The 13,500-nt window shown below is 46.6% G+C and overlaps 1 protein-coding gene across 1 annotated transcript; it reads right to left on the bottom strand.

Moving 5' to 3' along the window:
• Positions 1-7,182: 7,182 nt before the first annotated feature.
• LOC119394138 (uncharacterized) lies at positions 7,183-9,785 on the bottom strand. Its single transcript, XM_037661393.2, has 2 exons — positions 8,284-9,785; positions 7,183-7,620 (listed from the first exon to the last, which is right to left on the bottom strand). The coding sequence occupies exons 1-2, from the start codon at positions 9,676-9,678 to the stop codon at positions 7,279-7,281; spliced, it is 1,737 nt and encodes a 578-aa protein (XP_037517321.1). The 5' UTR covers positions 9,679-9,785; the 3' UTR covers positions 7,183-7,278.
• Between the last annotated feature and the right edge of the window lie 3,715 nt (positions 9,786-13,500).

The following is a 13,500-nucleotide window of genomic DNA, read 5'->3' as shown; positions in this document are numbered from 1 at the left end:
CACACCTTCGACGGGACTCGAGCTTGCAAATGCAGCTTATTCTCGGCCCATGACATAGCACCACCTGTGCATTACGCACGACGAAAGCGCGGTTGACGTCTTGCGGGCCATGAGCCTTAACGAACTGTTGTAAACAGTGCAATCTGCGCGCGCGCGCGCGTGTGTGTGTGTGTGTGTGTGTGTGTGTGTGTGTGTGTGTGTGTGTGTGTGTGTGTGTGTGTGTGTGTGTGTGTGTGTGTGTGTGTGTGTGTGTGTGTGTGTGTGTGTTTGCTGATGAGTGCATATGTTATAATTATCGCGCAGCCAGGCGAATAGCCAGGCTAACACATCCAGCATTTCGTTAAAGCATCTTTTTCTCTTTCTCCCAACGTTTATGGAGATCCCTACGTTTGTGCTAAAATAAGGGAAATTCTTTCAGAAATGCTTCTATCGTAGTTCCTAATCTCTTATCTCTGGTTTTTCCTTCCTTTGTTCTTTGTTAAATATATGTAGAAAATTACTTCTAAGGGCTAGTTTTTCGTTGTTAGACATATCAATGAGAACTAACACGCAGTAATGCCACGGAAAGTATAGGGCATCTTATTTGTAGTAATTAATTGTAGTAAGTTAATATAACTTTATCTCAAGCTATATTAAATTATTACTGATAAGTTCAGGAGTCTCAGTTGCGAAAACCTCGTATGTTATTACGAGGCACGCCGTAGTTAGCGATTCCGGGTTCACTTTAACCACCTGGAGTTGTTTGGCGTGCGCACAGCTTTAAGTACAAGGAAGTGTCTGCGTTTCCGTCCTCCTCCTCACCCCTGCCCCCCTTCCTCACACACATTCATTGAAATGCGGCCGCCGCGTGACTCGGAATTGAACCTGTATCCTCGAGCTTGGCTGTGCAAAAGCCGCTAAGCGGCCTTGGCGAGTCTAGACTTATAGCTGAGTATTTGAACACTGAGTAGGCTCATCTACTGCAACACGTCTTCGCCGGTACCCTGTAGTCCACAGTTAGATCAGTGCGAAATCACTGCCAATAATGCCAATAAGGCCAATAATGACAAAAAAGGTCACAGTTTCGCTTCAAGGGCGACGCAGTGAATGCGTTAGCAAGAAATTGCAATGTTACAGGAAGAACGGCAAGCATCTAGAAAATTTCTGCGTGCTGCTCAAGCACAAAGCTTAAGCACGTCGAAAACCGGGGCCTTTTGACAACAAGTGTTCACTGTGCTACTTAATACCTCTTCGCAGGCACGTAGCAAGCCCCCCCCCCCCCCTCCCGAAAAAAAATCGTTTCTACGTGCCTGCCTCTTCGTATTGAGCAACGAACCAATGGTACCATCAATGCCTCGCCCTTAGTGTGATTCAGCTGCAGCTTCTTTCTTATTGATGTACTTTGTTAGCCTTAATTGATATATTCTAAGTTGGGCATGTAAGCAAGTTACTATCAATTTGAAACTGCCCATTTAAACACTATTCAAAAGGACATTGCACGTCATCGTAATAAAAGCAGGAGAAAATACTTATTTGTTGAAAGGCGACAGCTAATCGACAAAACAGTAGTTTAACAAACTTCGTTTCTGGGCAAGTTCGTTTATATTCGAAAAGAAAGCCAACGTACTGTGTATACTGAATAGTAACAGAAACACAATACTGCACTGAATTCCACTATTTATGTCTTGAAAGAGGCTGTTTTCCTGTGCGTGACCGTTATCCCGCTTCGACATTGCGCTTTGCAGTATTCCATGAAATACGTTGTCCTTGGCAATGGACAAACGAAGGCGGAAAGACCATACGGTCCTTGCAGTTATATTAGTTTCTTTTGTGAGTTACTGTGTTCGTTAAAAGTGCGATCTATAAATACAAGACAAGATTTACAAGTTTCGATGCGTTTTTAGGGGCGAAGCTCCTTAAGGCGGCACCCGTTCGTCCCTCGTAGTCGTAGTCGTAGTGCGTAACCAGTCTTACGCTTTGACCTCCAAGGTGGTGCCGGTGGGAGATTTTTCCTGTGCGTTGTTGAACAATAAAAAATTCGCAGCGGTAGCTAAAAGCCGACTTCTTCTGTCTCTCATTCCCATTAGCAGCCATTCTTTACCTCCAAGGTAGTGCCTGGTGAGATTTCTCCTGTGTGTGATTTAACAATAAAAATTTTGTTCAAAACGCCGTTGATTGATGAAATAAACCAACGAAAGACGCCAGATGTTTTGTAAAAGCAAAACGGAAGAACGCCAGATGTTTCTAAAGCAAAACGAAAAGACGCCAGCTGCTTAACGAAAGACGCCAGATGTTTTCTAAAGCAATGGTTTTCTAAACAATGAAAATTCACAGCGTATATGTAAAATTAAAGTGAGCTGCAAGTCGTCATAACTCATCGAACCTTTAGTATAAACGCGCCCGATCTCACGTCGGTGATGATGTACTGGGCAGAATTCACGGAAGATTCACGGTTTACCGATGAACCTCCGCAGCTTCGCCCACTCATCATCATTCACTCCGTGGATATGCTGTGATTTTTATAGCATCATTGATCCCAGGAGGGTTAGAGTCAAAGAACCCGCGCAAAAAAAAATCTCTTCTCGGGTGGGTAAATAGGGCATTAGTGGTAAATTACGATGAGAATGAACGACACACACATCACAGGTGTAACCATGTGGCGGGCGGATTCAGGGGGGCGGGCGGGGCGGATGAGAGCGCGCGCCTCCAGACCGGCCGTGGTTTTACAATAAAGGATCGGTCGAGAAGAGAGCACTGCGAAGAGTGTTCACAAAAGAAACGTGGGGTTTCAAAGGTAAGGGTACGAGGAAGTTCTGTAGATCCGGTACACATATGGTTGGAGAAATGAAAGGGCGTACTTACGAAAATTGCGTGCATTTTACTGGTTTGTGAACGTTTTGGCCGTGGCACAGCCTTCGTCAGTCAGAACTTTGACCAGTGCGCACGCGCATGTGCGCGTGTGTTTGCGCGTGCGTGTGTGTACTTGCATGTGTGTGCGCGCGCGCGCGCGCGTGTGTGTGTGTGTGTGTGTGTGTGTGTGTGTGAGTGTGTGTGCGCGCGCGCGCGCGCGCGCGCGTGTGTGTGTGTGTGTGTGTGTGTGTGTGTGTGTGTGTGTGTGTGTGTTTTGGACTGACCTGCATGCAGTATCAAAATTTATGAGGCATTGATTGCACCAAGTTCCACTGGCAGTGAATAATGCCTCGTTGGTATTTCGACATAATTGCGTCAATGACATTTTTATTCCAAACTATACTCAACAGAAGTACTGTTAGTGAGATATTTCCTCAATTGTATTTCAAAATAATTGCGTCACTGAAATTTCTATTGCAAAGTGCTCAAGAGAAATATTGTTTACGAATTATGTCCTCAATGGTATTTCGATAGAAATGAGTCAATAAAATTTTTATTGCAAAATGGTCAACAGAAATATTGTTTGCGAATTATGTCCTCAATGGTATTTCGATAAAAATGAGTCAATGAAATTTTTATTGCAAAATGGTCAACAGAATTATTGTTGAGGAAATATTCCCTCAATGGTATTTCGATTGAAATGAGTCAATGCAATATTTATTGCCAAGTGCTCAACAGAATTATTGTTGACGAAATATTCCCTCAACGGTATTTCGATAGAAATGAGTCAATGATAGTTTTATTGCGAACTGCTCAACAGAAATGTTGTTGACGAAGTATTGAAGCAAGTCAATGAGTATTGCGGAATCATTGATAATCAATAAAGTCAATAATTCGATCATACTCCGGCAATGGAAAATCAACAGTCATTTTCATAAGGGAGGACTCAGGAAAACAAAAAGAAAACAAGGCGAGAGCGAATTAACAACTGTCACAGCTCGACACTTGCCGCGCGCTGTTCAAACACAAAGGACGCACGAAAAGAACGCGCAGGTGGGTGATTCCACGAGAGATCGAACGTGCCTGTCCGGTCGCAATTTTTGTTTTGCCTGGGTTTTCTATATCTTATAATGGGTTTTCTATATCTTATATCTATAATCTTAATTTCGCCACGTGTGGCGTCCCGTGCGCTTCACTAAACGCCGCGTGCGTTTGTATGCTGCCGTTAGTATCCTGCAGAACGAATAACGGGTGGCGTAATTGTGTAAGGCATCTGGCTGCGCATCGAGGGGCCACAGGTTCGAAACCCCGGTCGAGCGCTTCGGAATTTTTTCTTCTGAATTATTTTTATTTCAGGCTTTTAATTATATATGCATACATATACATATCCGGGACATCAAGGTGACGGCAAAAATCCGCCGAGAGTGTCCAGATTTCTATCGCAATGAAAAAAATTAGCGCAGGTTGCACTAGGTCGCGCAAGGCTGGGTTACAGCAGAGCTGGTGGGCACGTTTCGGCTTCTCTTGTTAAGCATCTGTACAGAGTGCTTGTGCGGCGATTGAGCGCGTGCCGGTTCGTGGTGATGATAATTGTCAATCTGCGACACACGACAAACGTCGAGCGTAACGGCTCTGCTATAAACGATTACCGCCCAAACACTCCGCGCAGATGGTTCACCAGTGAAGCTGAAACGCGCGGCCCCGATTCTTATCACTGGGTTAATCAGAATGGTTTATTGAACTCTTTCTCAATTGTTGGCTACGTCTGTTCACAAACGTTAAATGGTGGTTGCCACCCGCGTGTTCCCTTCGTTTTTAATGAACCATTCGTGAGTAGAGCGATTTCGCCAATTTCTGTGGCACTTGCGCAATTTCTGTGACACATTCGCGCTAGGAGTTCTTGCGCCGACAGGACGGACGAATTTTGGTTTCACCTATCCATACGCAGCATCGCTGTCAAAAGTAATGAACATTGCAAGAGGAACAACATTGAAATATTGAAGCTTCACACAGTATCTGCGCTACAGAAGAATGTAAAACACATCTACCAAACTTAGCCATTATCAGCAGCAACAACGTCGAAGGGAAACACCACAACACTTCCATTACTGCATGTGGTGCCCACGGCAGGACATGAAGCCCACAGTCTTTCTTTGAATGCAAATAGCACTTTAGTTACCGCGACGGCATTCTTTTAACAATGACGGATGTACTTGGCAAGTGAAATCAACTCCCAACCCCACCATAAGATAAGAATAATTTTCGAAACGTTGGCTCCAGCGGCATCCCCTGGTCAAGGATCTTCCGTATTTTCAACTCTCCATCTTCTCCCGAACTCCTCCCTTGTCGCAATAAAAGGCATCCCTCTTCGTCACGATCCTCTGTGAGAACTGCTGACGCGCTTCGCTATGAGGTTACCTTATCTTGCAGGTTCGGTAGCCTCTTGGTCCTTGTCGCAAACTGCTTTCTTTCTTTATCTGCGCCTTTACGGCGGCGAGACGAGCACCGAAAAGAAACCCCCGTAATGCCGACAGTTCTTGCGCCCATAGAGTTTCCTAATAATACACTAGGCGGAAATCTGGAGCTATGTTTACGGCAGCTGCAACGCATGGCACTTCAGCCAGCATAGGAGTGATGGGTAATACATGGATTTGTCGAAGCTTGGTTCTTTCGACTCCGTTTGGCTCCGTGTGGCCTGCATTCAGCAAATGTTCTGCCGTTCAACTTCCTCACCTTGACCATTTTAGGCTCACCAATTCAAATGTGCTCGCGTAGTTCACAACGATCCATACTTTTATCCGAAACAGAAGCCAAGACACAACAATAAGCAAATCCGCAAGTGCGTTCGAAGCAGCAAGGACGAAGATTAGGCAAATCCATGTACTACCCACCTTTCCCATAGTCGCTGAACGATCGCAGCGCCAGAGTTCCCTCTAATAAACATTGTAGACAACTCTATGCTTGTGTCCATCTTGAGAATGGGTTGTAGAGTCGTGGTCAAAATTTTAGAGACGATGGGAGAGCGTGGCAAACAGCTCCGCGAAACTTTCGGACGGCTGCTCGCAAAGCCCGAGAACACGCGCTGTGCACGCGCATCCTTGTTTACCTGCCAGCCTGCTCGTTCGCTCGTTTCAAGTGCGCGCGCACCGGAACGCTGAAGAAAGCGCAATTTGTCACCTCTGCAGTCGCCGCGGAAGCACCGAGCGATGATATCGTGACGAAAATACGTAGCTTGTACTGGCAGTATAGTGTGTGCGCCTGACTCTACGCCTTGTTGTCAGACGCCCCGATGCGCGGAAAACCAACACCACATAGAAAAAAAACACGCTTTGCGGTAGTTTTTCTCAAAATCGACATATGTGATAAGGTTACCCAGCAGCTTTTGTTCACTGAACTCATGTATGCTGCAATTTCTTGTGGTGCTCGGTGCAAGTGTAATGCGCCCGTTCACATGCGCCATGAAATAAGAAACTCGGCGTCACCCGGTTTGCAGTACAAAGCTACAAGGAAGTGCACATGAATTTCAAAAAGAGAAAAGCTTGCAAGGTGAGAAATTCGTCCTCGACCCCGGTAGAGGACAAAGCTTCCTTTCAGGCAAATCTCTCGGTACTTCCATGGAGACTACAGAAGTGCACATTGTGTTTCTCTGGCGTTCCGATGCGCCCGAACTTGAAGCGAATGAACGAGCAGACGTGAAGGTAAACAAGGACACGCGTGCGGAGTGCGCGCTCTCGAGCTTCGCAAGCAGCCGTCAGAAGGCGCCGCGAAGCTATTTCCCATGCGCTATCGTGGTCTCTAAAATATTGACCGAGACTGTAGATTTGGACTTCATACCTTGTGGCGCACAGTTTAACGTTTACATTGGGTCGGCATGCGTGTGCGTTAATGTACGTGTGGCGCGGCCCTGATAAAAATATTGCTGCTTAAAAATGACAGGATTTGATGAATGTGTACGTTTGCGTAGGGATGGAAGAAATCTGTGCCGAGGGCAATTCAAAACGCGGGTGGCCTCTTGTACAGATTTATTTATTAAAAAAATGCAGGGATGCACTTGTAGAGCAGCAGGAAATGAAACCTTCAATGAGTGCTTTGGCATGCAAAGAAAAAGAAACAATTTCCAATAATGCGTTTGTGTACTTGAAGGCTTCCACTTGTGGAATTCGCGACAGTAATTTCGCTGTTTTGTTGCGTGACGCCGTACCAAATGGAAATGGCCACCGACATGCGTGTAGGGGCAGTACCGATGGTGCTAAACACGCTTATTCTTTATCTGTATTTAGCGATACGTCGAGAGAGCAACCGTAGCATTTCAACACGGTCCTTCAAGTCTTTCTTTAAAAAACGAAACGTCACTTTTTTTCAAAGAAATTAGCAGTTTATTGGGTACAGAGAGCCAAATCAACGTGAAAGAAGAACGTCCGTTATGTCATCAAAACGACTCGAGGCATTCTACACTTGCGTCCTGGAGCCTCGGTTGTGGGGCTTGATGAGCCCCACGAACGTCTGCGTCGAACAGATCACGCACGGTCTGTCGGTAAAGACTGTGCCCGGCATCGGACCTGGTGGATTCGCGTCGTTGCCCGACTGAAGTTCCTCGGCTGTCTCGGCGTTGCGCACCCACGTGTACCGCTCCGTAAGTCCCGTTATGTTGTGCGTGAAATGCACGTGCAGGACTTCGAGCGAATACGAGTGCGAGGCCACCCATTCGATGAAGCCCTCCACGGCGACTACGCTGTGCACATTGGGCGTCTGCAGACACAGGAAGCGTAAGCCCAGGAGCATCGGCAGGTCCTTTCAAAAAACAAAGCGAAATGAGAAAGAAAGACGCTTCAAAACGCCACAGGTTTATGCACAAAACTTACAACTTAGCCAAGATAAGATCGTTCACGAAAAAGACTTCCTTTGTCTTCATAAAAAATATAGGCTAATTTTTATAGAAAAAGACATGACAGCCCCTCGGTATGCAGGTCAGCAACTGCCCTTTCACAATGAAGAAAAGAGAAGTACTTGCACAAAAAATATATCAGCGGAATGCGGCTAAAAGGGGAGAAACGTCGATTGTAAAATAACGCTGTTTTAACTTTGAGGGCGAGGCACTGGCATTCAATATTACACGGCGTTAACTTATTTACACACACATGCGATGATCCATTTATCGATGCCAATACAGTCGTTGTATATAATGCACTGTATTGGTCACCCTTTTACATAAACTCTCGGCGCGCCATTGAGCGCTGAAGCCAGGGGCGTAGCCAAGGGGGGGGGGGGGGGTGAGATCCCGAAATTTTTCCATTTTGTTTGCGTGTATAGGCACGCACACATACAAACGCACGCACGAACATACATAAAGTATGGTTGAACCCCCCCCCCCCCCCCCCCGAAAAAAATTTCTGGCTACGCCCCTGGCTGAAGCAGATCCGATTTTAAAACCGCGGTTGAAAGGTAACTGCGCACCTTGAACGTGTCTTGGTCGAAGTCCAAGTCTTCAAAGTTGAGCACGAGACAGCGCAGCAAGGCATTTGGCCGCACCTTCTGGATCACGGCCCTCACGTGGGCCATCGCATCGCCTTTGCACTTGCCCGACATGCGAAGCTCGGATATGTGGGACGTACTCAGGAAGTCAAGCGAAGCAAAATCAGGCACGTTGGAGAAGGTCAGCCGACCTCGGTTTAGATGACTGCCTGCCACGTCACTCAGTTCCAGAGGCTGCCAACAGCGGGAACACGTTCGATAAGTCGTGTAGACGCGAACATCCAGGTCGTCCAGCTCGGTGCAGGTGGTCGACAGCCGTCCCAGCGCACCTGGGTGCCAAATGCCGCAAGGTGTGACGGAGAGCGCAGTGAGCGTCGTCAGACCGGCTTCGCTCAACACGTGCATGAAATCCACCTCGTCCTCGAAGTGGAAGGAACTCAGGTTCAGTTCCTTGAGGTGTCCGATACCGCCGGCATCACCCTTGAAACGCCCGAAGAAGGTCACGAGCCCGCCCTCGATGTCGGCGTTGGCGCGCGCAACTTCCTGGGAAGCATCACCAGACCTCACGAGAACTAGAGTGAGGCTCCGTACGTCGCACCAGCGGCTCCGCAGCCCCGCTTCGCGTATTTGCACTTGCGTGGGTACCCCCTCGTCGTTGCTAATCACCACGATAACCGGCTCGGTAGGATGCAGCGGTTCGGCAAGAACGGCTAAATCGCTCACGCGAAAGCAGTTCCTGGTGCGAGGGTTTCGACGAACCAGGAGGTTGCCGCAAACGCTGGCCCAGTTACCGAAATCCAGTTCTTCCAACGGCCTATCCGCGGCGGGTTCTCGCTGAGCTTCGACAGGAGTTTCGGATGTCATCTTGAAGCACTGCACACTGTGAGTCTGGCGCCATAAACTTTCGACACCGCGAATCGCTTCGCTCATCACCTCGCGCAGAATGTGAACGTGCAGTTCGGTCACGTTCGGCAGCTTCTGCAACATTGCGCTGAGCACTCGGATTCTTAGCGAGCCGGAAACTTCGACGTACAAGTGGCGAATGCTCCCGGAAATTGTTTTGGTGGCTCGCAGCATGCCCAGAATTGTCAACGTCTCCTCCCTGTCCACGCTTTCGTCGAGCGTCAACTCGAGGTGGCTCAAGTGCGGCAGCTTTGGCAGAACAGTGAATATCAGGCACTTCAACCTTATCCCGCACGAGACGCAGTAAAGAATCCGAAGCTCCGTGCAGCGTATTACGCACCGGCAAAGGTCGTCCGGGTCCGCAACCACGCAATTGGTGAGCTCCAGTTCGTGAACATTTTCCGGCTGGTCCACAGCGTTCACCTGCTGTTCCAACACCGCCACATCGTCGTAAGGGCTTAACCTTATGCGCATTGTGTCGGCAGTCGGCGACGGGACAGGCAGCAGGGACGGCAATACGAGCGAAAGCGGGAACTACCTAGGCGATGTGCTGCGGTGCAGGAATCATTCGCAAATCACGTAGTACGCGCTAAGAGCGCTACGTTTTGTACGTTCACTATCCCTCTCTCCCACTTCCTTTTATTCAAGCATCATCCGAAACCGTTGGCTATCATGTGTTTGAATACACGTGCTATGTAGACGCTTGCTTAGTGTCTCAGATTCAGTTGATGACGCGTTTCGTTCATTAACCAAGTAAAGAAGAGAGGGCAGGAGGTGATGAGATTATATTAATGTGTCAGTAGTATCGTGAGCAATGAGCTGGAACACCGAATTCGGGTTTTTTCAATGAATACTTGGAGGCGAAATGCTAGACGCCGCTGTAATTTGCGATGTCAGTGCACGTGAAAGAACACCAGATGGTTGAATATTCCCGGAGTCCTCCACTACGGTGTGCCGCATAATCACGTCGTGGTTTTGACGGGTAAAACCCCCAAATTATTTACGGCATTCAGTGATTACTTGTGATAAACTGATATGAGTGCGACGTATTGAAATATTTGTTCATGCATTTGTTCATGAACACTTTTGCACTGGCCAACTGCGTTTATATGGAATTATCTTTGAAAGGTAATGGCAGTGTTCCATGTCCTATTGCTCACGATAATTTTTTTTATTTTTTACAACCTGCTTGTAAGCAATTAGCTTACGTTACATCAGCTCTTATAAAAGCCACTTCGCTTCGTGAAGCCAATAAGCAATAAATTATGTGTACATTACATTTTATTAATTTTTTTCTTACTGTCGTGCGCGTGTTTAGAGCAAGCGGACAAAGTAAACGCCAGGACCGTGGGTTCGCCAGTTTTTTCAAGATCGCAGGTGGCTAAAACCACCGACTTGCGCACGATAGCAGAAAGAATGCGATATCGCACGCTTGCGCGATTTGAAGGTTATCGCGCGAGAGTCGACTGGCCCAGCGGCACGTTTCAGAACAGTGAAAATCAAGATTTCGCATTCTTCTCTCCCTCGTTGGCTGTTCCTTGCTACAACAATCACCCCTACGACGAAGTCGCCACTCATTTTCTCTGTTGTAAGCTTTCCAATTCGTTGCGATCAAGCGTATACTTCTTTGGCTCGTATCTCCGCGGACGATAATGAATTTGATGGGAAAAACTGAATGTGGTGCTTGGCACAATTTCATTCTAATGACTTGCTGTGCTGCACAAAATATGAACGTCGCATCGTCATTAAAGAACAAGATGAAAATGCGCCTTCCTCAGACGGGAGTGATCGCAGCTTAAGCAACAGCAAAGAGAGTGAGTGAAGCTTGCCTGATAGTTCCCTCTCCTCGCAAGAGGATTCTCGGCCGTTGCGATGTTGTAATTCTTGGTCAACGCTCGCGGGATAACCTTCAAATCGCGCCAAACTGTACACCTTAGTAGTCTTTCATCACGTCCAATTCCCGCAGGCTCAGGCAAAAGAACCGTACAACTTACATGCGCCGCACTAGCCTCACGGTTCAGGACACTAGCCACTTTGTAATTGTGTGAGGACGTTACGAGAGATTTTGTCTTTTTGTCTCGCGATCCACGCCAACAGTGGCTGCTGGGAATGCGAATAAGATGAGATTTAGGATTACAACCATTATAGTGTCCCAAAACGTCATCGCTCTTCTGAGCGCTTGCGCCTACGTTTGAAGACGTCACGGTAAAATGAGCATTAAATCAATTATTCAAAGACCGGCTCAATGGTTGCCTAAATCGAACATTTCTTCGCGTGTACACCAATAACGAAAACAGAGTTAGTGCCAGGCTAATGTTTCTGAGTACAAAACTTTTTGCATAACGGAAAGCAAGCAGCTTAATGCAAGAAAAAAAAACGGAAGCCTGTTTCGCGTTTCCTGAGGCCCAAGTGCCTTCCATAAAGAAGGGGAGCTCAAGCCATTTGGTATTTTTGATTTATAACTCTCTATGTTCAGCGTCATTACGAAATCGCTGCTATCAAATAATGCACAGGCTTTCGTGCCTGCCCCGTTACCCAAAGCAACAGTGGCTCGTATCTGATCGTACCACTGTTTTGACGCGTAGAATAAGCGCCACATAAAAAGTCACATGGTCCCTTATGCACTTGCCTAAGACGACCCGAAGCCGATAACTATCTTCTTTTTGTTCTCAATAGTTTGTACTGATCCCCCTCCTCCGAAAGCTTCCTGCACCCAACGTATTTTTGCACTGCCTCCGAGATCGGAGGCATCGGAAGCTTTCTGCACCTCACGTGGTTTCGCAGTGCCGCCGGGATAGGCCCAGCTTTGACCAAGCGACGATGCCATGTAATAAAGTCATCATGTGACTTGGCGTTATGTGACGCCAAAATAACGTCTTCATGTGTTGGTTTTTTGCATCACTCGTGTTGACGCCGCAAATGCCAACGTTCACTTTTCACGTGTGATGAGTCTTCTAAGGATTTCGCCTGAAAATTAACAAGAATGCCTTGCAAAGCACACACACACACACACACACACACACACACACACACACACACACACACACACACACACACACACACACACACACACACACACACATATATATATATATATATATATATATATATATATATATATATATATATATTCTGGAATGACCTACGATTGTAGTCCTTTCCTGGCTATACATACATTCTGCGAGAGATTTATTGCAGCGTCACAGCATCTACGACATCGCTGTTCTCGATTTCCGTCCTCATTTTATACCTGTGCCTTCGGCAATGCCGTGTGGTTCCTGGCTCGAGCTCCAATCTCGTCTTCGTTTCCGGTGGCTCTTCCTCGGCTGCAGTCATTTGGGACGTTTCCGGAAGATTACCGCCGGAATATCGGGATTTCCGTCGCCAAAGCGACGGAAACAAAGCTTGCACTTTTTTTTTTACGTCTTTGTATTCTTTCGGGACGAAACAGCCAGCCATGTCACTCTGCTTCCCGATCGTAAAACCACAATCGCAACTGCCGTTTTACCGTTGATCCGTTGCGCTACAAGGAAAATTTTTATTTACATTGCAGTGCTATATGTCTTGCGTATTGAATCCAGTAAAGCGTATGTAAGATGATTCAAATCAGTGTTTAAAAAATTCTGGATGGCGCAAAAAAGCGATAACAATCTCCCACATATTTCAGGATACTTTATCCCCTCTGTGGGATTTATGGGAAAGCGATCCATTCCTTTTGTAAATAAGCTTGATCTGCCTCATTCTCGAACGCATGCGTATCAGTAATGTCAACATTACAAAAACGAAGCTTTACGTTAGGTGATCCACCATTGTAGCTGAGCAACTAAGGCTTCGTCTTTCTTTTTATTGAAAAAAAAAATAAATGAAGGTGTTGTCGCCATTTGTTGGCGACGGTACACCTTTCCACTTGCTTGTCAGGATGAAGAAATGAACTAAAAATAAAAATAAGAAACAAAAAATATAGAGTCCTGCATTTGGTGAGTTCAAAAGTTCTCGAAAGCGCGAGTTAGATTCCCGGCCACAGCGGTCGCCTTTAGATGCAATTCGAAATACAAGAACACCTATTCTTGCATTCATGTGCCCTTTGAAGAACCCCGGTAGCTAAAATTATTCACTTCATGGAATAAATAGACGCAATACACGAAAGGAAAGACAGGCGAAGGGAAATAAACCCGGAGTCCCGCACAACGGCGTGACTCCTGATCATATCATGCTTTTAAGGCGTACACCTTCAAAACTTAATTTATTAATCATTAAATGTTCTGGAACGAATTTTCCGTCAACTTGTCCATCTTC

Source organism: Rhipicephalus sanguineus, chromosome 5 (genome assembly GCF_013339695.2).
Source record: "Rhipicephalus sanguineus isolate Rsan-2018 chromosome 5, BIME_Rsan_1.4, whole genome shotgun sequence".
NCBI classification, from domain to species: Eukaryota; Metazoa; Arthropoda; class Arachnida; order Ixodida; family Ixodidae; genus Rhipicephalus; species Rhipicephalus sanguineus.
The sequence above is the reverse complement of the archived record's forward strand: the minus strand, read 5'-3'. Positions and strand labels throughout refer to the sequence as shown.